Source organism: Pocillopora verrucosa, chromosome 14 (assembly GCF_036669915.1).
Source record: "Pocillopora verrucosa isolate sample1 chromosome 14, ASM3666991v2, whole genome shotgun sequence".
NCBI classification, from domain to species: domain Eukaryota; kingdom Metazoa; phylum Cnidaria; class Anthozoa; order Scleractinia; family Pocilloporidae; genus Pocillopora; species Pocillopora verrucosa.
Genome location: NC_089325.1, coordinates 6,080,104 through 6,089,588, shown reverse-complemented (window position 1 = coordinate 6,089,588; position 9,485 = coordinate 6,080,104). Strand labels below are relative to the sequence as shown.

At 39.4% G+C, this 9,485-nt stretch overlaps 2 protein-coding genes across 2 annotated transcripts; one reads left to right on the top strand and one right to left on the bottom strand.

Annotated features, from left to right (window-relative positions):
* Positions 1 to 3,373, top strand: LOC131778360 (orexin receptor type 2-like). Its single transcript, XM_059094784.2, has 3 exons — positions 1 to 34; positions 719 to 884; positions 1,906 to 3,373. The coding sequence occupies exon 3, from the start codon at positions 1,998 to 2,000 to the stop codon at positions 3,168 to 3,170; it is 1,173 nt and encodes a 390-aa protein (XP_058950767.1). The 5' UTR covers positions 1 to 34; positions 719 to 884; positions 1,906 to 1,997; the 3' UTR covers positions 3,171 to 3,373.
* A 1,738-nt stretch (positions 3,374 to 5,111) lies between these two features.
* Positions 5,112 to 6,884, bottom strand: LOC131778341 (prolactin-releasing peptide receptor). The gene has a single exon (XM_059094755.2). It carries the CDS (start codon positions 6,624 to 6,626, stop codon positions 5,616 to 5,618), a length of 1,011 nt encoding a protein of 336 aa, XP_058950738.1. The 5' UTR covers positions 6,627 to 6,884; the 3' UTR covers positions 5,112 to 5,615.
* Positions 6,885 to 9,485: the final 2,601 nt, after the last annotated feature.

Sequence of the window (9,485 nt, the reverse complement as noted above, 5' to 3'; positions counted from 1 at the left end):
GACCGGAAACTGGGAAACACACTGTAAAATTAAGGTATCGGATTTATGTCTGTCTTCATTAAATTTTTTTTAATTTTTTAACGTCGCTGAGTTAGTTACTCGTCACGGAGAATAGATATGAAGCGAAGGGCTTTTTGAAGGCAGAAAATTTATTGAGTGACGCATGCCCAATTCATCACACTAAACGTAATCAATATGCCGCGGTCAAGAAATCATAAATAAATAAAGAAAGAAAGAAATTAGCATTGACCATGGTCGCTCTATGTTGTCACCGTGTTTATGTTGGATAAATCATTTTTAAACTGTTTGATTTAATACAATTATGGTTTTACTAATTCATAATTACAGGTAACCACCAAAGGGAGAGAAAGAATATATAGTAATGATAGTGATAACAATAATCATTCATCTATCTCCGTTGAGCAAAGTTTGAATTGAAGTGAAATTTAAAACGCAACACAAACCATGATGTAAGCGCGTAGAGAGGACGGAGAGCTGTAAAATAAAAGTTTTATCATAAATTAAAAGACGGATTGTTGCAGGCCCTAGTCGGAAATCATACTCACTTATTCCTTTGTCAGCCCGTACAAAACATGCCTTTCAGAATTTGCTCACCGCAGCTAATTTTCCATGTTTACGATCGTCATTTCCTTTAACTGACTCTGGTAAATAATAAAGGCCAAGAATGCTGATTCGCCGCTTTTCTGTTGATTAACAGATAACCTGAATAGGGGAGGAAATGGAACCAGGTGGATTGAACACACAGTGGCTAAGTTTCTCGTAACATCGGCAACTTAGCGTTTCAAACACCAATCACTCATGAGGATTATGAACCTACTCTGAAGCAACGTGTTTCGGATAGTCAAACTGGAAAATCTTGTGAGGTGGGCGTAGTTTAAACTTTTAGTACCGTAGGATAACTTGAGCAAAAGCATTCACTAAAGACAGAGGGAGAAAAAAAGCGATTGAATTGATTTTGTTTCTACGTGTTAAACCAAAAGATAAACTTCACGGCCCTTTTTAGATAAGCTGTTATTCGTCGTCCTACCAGAAGTTAGCGTAATTCTAACCGCAGACGACGCAAGTATATTAAGTAAGTAAATTTGAGAACGATTTCAAAACACTTTAATTGAACCTCTTTAAAGAAATTGTGGGGGAGGTTTCTTTTTCTTAGAGCTTTATGCGATTTAGGGCAAAGTGCAAATATTTAAACGAATGATGCCCCTGACGTCAGTCTGCTTTTTCGTATATTAGCGGTTCGGTCTTTTATGGGTTTTACCGCAGCTGTTTATTAAGACAGCGGCGAAAAAACGATAAAAAACGGTTTTTAAAGGTGTTATATCTTTTCCTTAGTAATTTTTTATGACAACATAATTTTGTTATAAGGAGGTAAGAAATAGCGGTCGAAGATCATGAACCATTTTTTCATATAATATAGCTTTGCACAGGTTTCGCAAAAGCGTCCGTCTTGAAGACTGCCGGAAACTTCTTCCGCATCAGAAAACCCCTTATGGGGTCGAGCTTGATTTTTTCTTATTTCACATGACGCTAGCCGATTTCTGTCCGCTGCAACGTTCTTTCCGCTGTTCAATTTTCTTTTCTATATTGACATCAGATTGCGTTTTTTAAAGCATGGTTAATCGTTACAAAGATTACCAAAGCTAGCGTCTCCAAAAACTGATTAATATTCTTGCGTATAAATGTTTCCTACTGCTGTGTTTCAAAACGTTCGCTTGGTAGGGTTCCGGCGAAGAAATTTTGAATATTACCGAAGGCAAAATTACCGTAAGAAAAACAGGAATTCCTCATTTAAAGATTGTGTTCGTGGAGAAGAGTTTGAGTTTTAATTACTCATGAATATTTCAGTTTGACACAAGTACCAATTTTACTTTTGTCTTATGGCAGGATTTTTTGGAAAACAAAACGAGCTCGTAAATTAATGATACGCCGAAGTCATTGAAAGCTTGAACGAAGCGACCTAATCGTTTAAATAATATATGGCATCCTCGCCTTTAAGAAACTCCAGCACTGAAGTTTCGCTTCCAAATCGAACCATGGAGCATCAAGGAAATGACAGCAGTGTACGAGGGCATCAAGGTGAACTCTTCGACCCTCTAACGTACAAAATTATGGTCATCACGTTCTTTTCTGTGATCTTTGCGTTTGGTTTTCTCGGCAATGTGTCAGTGCTTGGAACGATTTTAAAATTGAAACAATTAAGAAATCCTTGTGGCTTTTTAATTGGCACTATCGCTTTGGCGGACCTAGGTGTCGCCTTAATAGCTGCTCCCTTAAGAATTGCTGAATTGTACCTTCAGGGATGGCCATTCGGAGATGCACTCTGTAGACTTATCGTCCCACTTCAAGATGTGTTGGTGTGCGTTTCGGTGGTGACTCATTCAACAATCGCTTGGGAGAGGTATAGAGCCACTGTAACTCCGTTCAAGCCCCGGCTATCAGCAACGAAGATCAAATTTGTCATCTTGGGAATATGGGTATCTTGCTACATCTTCAGCGGACTGCCACTGGTGATTCCGCTGAAGTTGCAGCCCTTTAAGGGAGCTCTGCATTGCCTTCCGGCTTGGTCCGACCTTTATCGCAGAATATATGAAATCTATCTGGTGCTGGTGTTCATCGTGGCTCAGCTTCTCATTCAGAGTTATGCCTATGTGAGCGTCATCCGAACCCTCAGGAAAAAGAGTGATATACTTCAGATAGCCGAAAAAGATCGGAAAATCTCAACGGCTTCAGGCGCGTCGATTCCGTTTAACTCGAGCGCCCCGTGCGCCGCAATGGTCGCGCGGATGAAACGGAAGCGAAAGCTGGTGAAAATGCTTCTGGTTTTGGTGATAGCTTTTCAGATTTGTCACCTTCCGCGAGGAGTTACGATGTTGTATCGAGAATTCGCTGATCCTTCACTAATTACTCCTACGTTTCATTACATCGATCTTGTAGCTTTGGCGCTATACTATCTCAAACACGTTATAAACCCACTGATTTTGTTCTCGATGAGTGGAGACTTTAGAAGTGGAATCGAAATAATTCTCGGCTGTTGTAAAAAGAGAGAGCGAAGTGAAAGTGACACCGAATCGACAAAACTTGTTACAAGGCGTTTAGAGGACACACCACCACTCGAGAGAGGAGTGAACATTTTAGAGACAACAGTCTAAAATCAAACTTTCTCGACGTAGTGTTAGCGACAAAAACAAAATTAAGAAACAAGAAAAATTTAAAATTGTATTCTATTCAAAATTCGAAATGCGAATGAAACCATTCGCGATGGAAATCGACCAATACTCGCTTCCTAGTCTAAATTATGGTTTTATTGACATGAAAAGTTTCATTAACTTGATTTAAAGAAAACTTTAATTCCTCCATGGCATAATATATTATAACAAACTGTTCAAAGACAAATGATTTCTACAATTTTCAAAGTTATGTAAGACCATTATCAAAAGCCATATTTAATTTCGTGTATGTAAAGAAGTTTGAAGTCGGACAAGAAGTTTGAGTGAAAAATTAATAGCTTGAAGGAAGTTTGTTCCGGTTAAATTGTGGTGAATTAATTAAGTGCTCACCTGTTTGTTGAAAGCCGCTGCAAAGCGGGGGTGGGAAGATAATTAGCGGATAAGACAGAACAATAAAGAGAAATGACATTGTTTACAATACAGGTTGTCTAAAATTTGAATGGTGACCATTAATCTCGCTGATTCACCATTGATAAGAGGTGCACTTCAATTGATTTTTCACGTGGTTTGTTGCTAATGGATGTCACTTGCATGACACAGTCAAGCAGGCTAAATCAATTTGTTTACTTGTTCCGCAAAAACCGCAGAAAGCTGAGGTGGTGTGTTGTCATGTTAGACGTATACAAAACGGAAAATTAAAAGAAAACCCATAGCTGATAAACTTTGTATTCGAAAAGTCTTGAGTTGCCTTTTCCCTCGTTCTGTTTCCTTTAACCCACCCCCCTTCTTTTTTTTTTGGGGGGGGGGGTGAGACAGCGGTTATTTCTGAAATTTACCTTTGAAATGTGCAGGGTGCTCGGATGGCTGGAGCTGATCCATTTGCGCATGCCTTTCGCTCGATCGCTGTCTGGGTACCGTTTATCGTATCATCACGTTCATTGCTACTGCACATCACTTACGACAGTCGGAAGCGTCTATAGAGTTGAAAGACCTGCAGGTGGTCTGTCACGATTGTACAAGTTGCACGAACAAACAGCACCACCATAATATTATACACAGTAAGCTCGTTTGTTAAATTCGCTCCTAACTTCTATACAACAGGCTATGCTAAATCTAGGTCATCTTTGACTGATTATAATGCAGTGTCCTCTACACATTTCACATAAATGCTGAATTTTTTCGAGATTCTTGTGGCAATTCTATCTATTAATAATTGATGTCAAACGATTTGGTTTTGTCTACAAAGCCTCAGGGCAGAGGAGTTTTAATTTAGTTAGACTTTGAATCTTGCAAACATCCCAGACTGATTTGCGACCCCCCGGAGCTAAACGCCGAAAATCAGCCATGACAGCGCAAAAAATTCAAAGGAATAAAATAATTTAGAAGCGGGATAATGTGATCGCCTTAATGGGTCCAATCGTTTCTAAAATCATGGGTATATATCGCAATAATCCTGGCGATCATAAAGAAAGTAGTCCGGAGTCCTCATGCAAAAGAATGCAAAGTTCGCTGGGGTTAAGTTTTCAGCGTCAATCAGGGACATTTCATGGGGCTGCCACGCACAAGAAATGGAATTAAGACTATAACGAGCTTTGAATGAAACTATTAAGCCCCTGAGAGATTCAAGTTGCTGCAAGTGCACTCTAACGCCATACATGTGATCATAAAAAAAACTTTGTTAGCGCAAAGTGTTAACATATTAAACAAAGAAAATGCGTCTCATTGCGCTGTCCATGCTCTATTGTTACCCTTAACGATTGCAGAATTACAGATTAGAAAAATTAGAGCGCCATAGCATGACGACCGCGATAATCTGGAGGAAAAATTTAGTGAATTGTTTGCCCAGAAGACTGAAGTTATTGAAAGGTCTAATGCGTTATGTAATAGGACTTTCATCTGACATAAACTTCCTTCCTCGCTAAATTCAGACAGACAATCTCAGATTTATTCTTTTTCACCTCTGGGTTTTAGTTTTCTAACTTTTAAGAGTTCAAACTTTGATTCTGGTATTAGTTTACAACTTAATTTCGACCGCAATCGCCACCACATAAAAAGGCATTTTGCGGAAAAGAGAAGGAAACCAAAAACCATGGAATCAAAACGTATCCGGCACTAAGCGGCAGCCATCCGAATCGAACATGTCAATCCACATATAGCTCAAAACAGCTAAGAAAACACCATCCCGAGTTGTTTTAAATGTTTTTAACCATTGTTTTTTCGATGAAAAACAGTATCTGTTTGATTATAATAAATGGTTGCATTTCTTTGTCAAGTGTTGCTCGCTAAGTCAAGTTTTCGAAGTAACCTTTAACCATTCATAAAAAAAAATTAAATCGTTGACGAAAAGTTTCTGTCAGTCTTAAAAACACCCACGTGCAAAAGGTCACGAGCTTTTAAGAATGATCTCTTCTGCCGCATGCAAAGATATCAACGGCAAAAAATTTGAAGACAGCTCCAGCGTTGGAAGTCTCTGCTTGATGCAAAAAGAATGATCGGATTCAAGACGTGTTTTAAGTAATAGATTATAAGAATCACAAGATCAGCATATTTGAAGCTGGTCCAGTCCACGCTTTTTATGCCAAACTCATAGAACATAAGCATCACCGCTCGAGGAATATAACAAACTTGAAACGCAAACACCATAATCGCCAGAGTTTTGATAACACGTCGGCGCTTTTGGTATTGTATCGCGCGAGACAGTATATTTCGGTCTAACGCCATGGCACACATCGGCGTCAATCTGTTTTGTAGTGCCTTCATGATCCTAAAGTATGCCATAGTTTGTATGACAAGGGGAACGGCGATGAACAATGTCACTAAATATACTTGGTATATCGGGCGATAGAGTTCAAATGGCCATTGTGGATAACACCGATCCAAACCGTCGATCTCTTGAACCTTTAAAACGGGGGCTATCGGAAGCGCAGAAGCTACGTAGCACGCCGGCCATATCGCGAAGATAACGAGCTTGGTGTTTCGAAGTGATAAACGCGTTTTTAAGGGTCGCACAATGGCACGGAACCTTTCCAGGGCGATAGTCGTGTGCGTGACAACCGATACAGTAACAAACATTTCGAGAAGAGGAAGCAGGACGCTGCATAGAAAGTTTCCAAACGGCCATCCCACAAACGCTTCGATGATCCTCAGAGGTGCTCCTAAGGAAGCAACTGCCAGATCGCCCACAGCTATGTTCACGATGAGGAGATTGCAAGGTGTCCTCATTTCTGGCCAGCGATACACGGTAAAGACAATGATAGAGTTGAGCAGGACCCCAAAAAAGATCACACCTGAAAAGAGAATAGCCAAGGCAGTGTTATACGTTTGTTCGTACGAATCCACGTCAAATCCAATTGTCGGCGTTGGCAATGATTGCGCTGACGTTTTCTCTGGAGAGGGGGAGGAAATATTCCACAAGACGGTCGAAGTGGGTGAAGCCATCGTCTTCTTCGGGCTAAACTGTTTTCAATCCTGAATTATCTTTTTATCTAGAAGTCAATGATGGCCAGTGAACTCAATTAGGCTGATTTGCAGTGGTGGCATATTTCATCAAACAAACATGATACTCTGCTTAATGACACATGGCGGCATAATTCGCCACAGCCAGCAGCAGTAAACCATATGAAAAACAAACACCCTGTGTTATTATTATGATTCTCTAAGAGCTCATTTTCATTTTATCATGAACAGAAAATATGATACGTTTTACATGCCACGAATACCGTCACTTCTCCATAAATTTTTCCCAGCGTGGGGGGGGCCATCAGTTTGCCTGACGAACTCATTTAGATTTACCTTTCAAAAAAAATTTGTCGTGCAAATTTGGCTAACTTTCCACCCAAGTTTTTTATCCATGCTTTTGAAGGTCAGTTATAAAACTTTTTCCTCCCTACTAGGTTCGTCTCCTCTATTGCGACAATGTTTCCTTAAAAGAATGGCAAAACTCATTTCCTTTTCCGCCAGAATCTGTACTGTTTTTAGTAACTACATAGTAAACAAATACTAAGCCTCCCTCCCCTCTTAAAACCACACTCAAGACACCACTCCCCCCCTCCCTTATAATATAACAATTCGCCAAGGTCAAGTGTAACTAAACATGCTGGAACACTTCTCACCTCAAAATACGTGGCTACGTGTTCAATTTACCATGAGGATCCAAGTGCATACCAGCCCAGATTTATTTCAATTGACGCAATAATAAACAACTTAGAAAACCTTATTAGCACGGTTCTTGGTGTTTTTTTTTTTTTTTCTTTTTTGCCTCAAAAGGTTTCTCCATGGGTATGTTCGTTCAGACCCGGAAATACCTTAAATTATACACGATTGTAAAATAATCTTTGATGGCAAATGGTTAAATGATGTTGAATGCGCAAACTTTCGGGGCCACAGCAAAAGGATTGCAGTCAGAGGAGGAGCAAAACAAGAATCTTATCGACAGGTCAAGATTCCTATCAAAACTTAAATATAAGTCTCGTAATCTTTCGTGTTTCTTGACAACGATGCATGTCGAGCTGGTTTTAGTGTTGACGTTCCTTAGCAGTAAAAGCGGTTTATACCCCAAAATCTAGCCCAAACCAGCTCGCTTACAAGTGGATTTATGTCATTTAGTCTTTACTTTGTATGTTCTGGCTCAAGAGCAGCAGAAAATTTATTAATTAAAAGGATAAGTCCTTGTCAGGCTTTATCTTTTGGTCTGAGGTCACTTAGTGCATTCACCCAACAGTAAATAGCAATTTTGTCTGCGTGCTCAGATCGAAATCTATACAAGAAAGAGAGAGGGAGTGGTCAAAAGAGCTGGAAATAGTCCTAACAGTTTTAACTCAGGATCAAATTAAAAAAGAAAAAGATAGCCACGAAAACGATATCGGATAAGCTATGATTAGCTTTAATTTCGCATCAAGCCCGATATGATTTATCACCGTTTTGACTGTGAATAGTGAGTTCAAATTCCTAAACCACATATTTTCCCAATCTATCCGAAGCCTGCTAAGAATTGGTGATCATTTTCCCTGCGGGAAACTAATTGGCCCCTGCCATACTGAAGTTCGTGAGTTTGGAGTTACCATTCGTTAATCAATCATATTTGTTGTTAGCATTCAGAAATGCTTCCATGGAATGTCACCGATAGTAACCATGGAAAGCAGAGCTTTGCGGGATCGGAATCAAATGTAAACATAGGCATGCGTAGCATGCAATTTTTTTTCTTGGCCGGGTGGGTTGAGGTGGGACAGTGTGTACTTAATGTTTTCATTTTTGTCATCGAAAAGGGCACAAGTTTCAAAAACTAAAATATCTAAGAAGGGCAGAAAAAACCTAATTTATCTGAACTCACACAGATATTATGTGGTCTATTGTCTCTATTGCCTAAATATTTCTACAGAAAAATTAAATGCATCGGTGCCACGCTTACTGTTGTCTTCTTCGCAGCCGTTTGGTCTCGTTACACAACGCCCTCTATTTTGAAAGAGAGCGCGTTGCGTGACGAGACCAAATAATTATTGCGAAAAGAGACTAAGCCTGATGCCTTTTCTCCAACAGAGAGAAAATCAAAATTATTCGTCTACAGTTTACCTCAAAAATATAACCCCACGTAAAGCAAACTGAAACTCTGTTGTACCTCTAACAGACCCCAATGAAAGATATATTGCGATCTTGAATAAGTGAAGATACATTGAGCAAGAGAAAAATATTTCAAAGAGGGCTCCTTGATTGGTTTTTCCCTATCTGGACTTTGCCCTCTGAGTGTGAAATACGTGATAAAATGCAGGTTGTTATTAGAAGGAATTAACACGCAATTGGGTTAAGTATAAGCTAACTTAAAGAAACCTTAATTGGCAGAAAAAGTCAAATGCGGGAGAGTTGCGTGGACAATTCAATATCAGCAGCATTTAGCTCCATGTGAATTTTTTCAGTGGGGTTGGACAATGCAGTTAGAATACATGATAAAATGCAGGTTGTTTACAAGGAAATGACACGTGATAGAGCGAAGTATTATGTGGCAAAACGGAATTTGATTGGTGGAATACAATTCAAGCACGTGAAAAAATACCTAATGTTCATGTGGTGCAATGATTAAGTATGTTCTGATTGGACTTTAAAAGCTGTTTTCATTGTAGGTGATGGAATTTAAGTTGTTTGGTGTGTACGTTGTGGGTAAAGGAACGGAAAAAATACGTTCTAACTTAAAAGATTTAAATGCGAACCTTTCATATCCAGATAAATCTTGACCCGAGTCGACGAGGCTTTCGCGAAAGCCACAAACCATTACACTTAACATATGAGCCCAAAATTTCTGATTAA

What these genes read in the sequence shown, in the direction of transcription:
- LOC131778360 (XM_059094784.2), top strand. Translation starts at nt 1,998, where the DNA reads ATGGCATCCTCGCCTTTAAGAAACTCCAGCACTGAAGTTTCGCTTCCA.
- LOC131778341 (XM_059094755.2), bottom strand. Translation starts at nt 6,626, where the DNA reads ATGGCTTCACCCACTTCGACCGTCTTGTGGAATATTTCCTCCCCCTCT.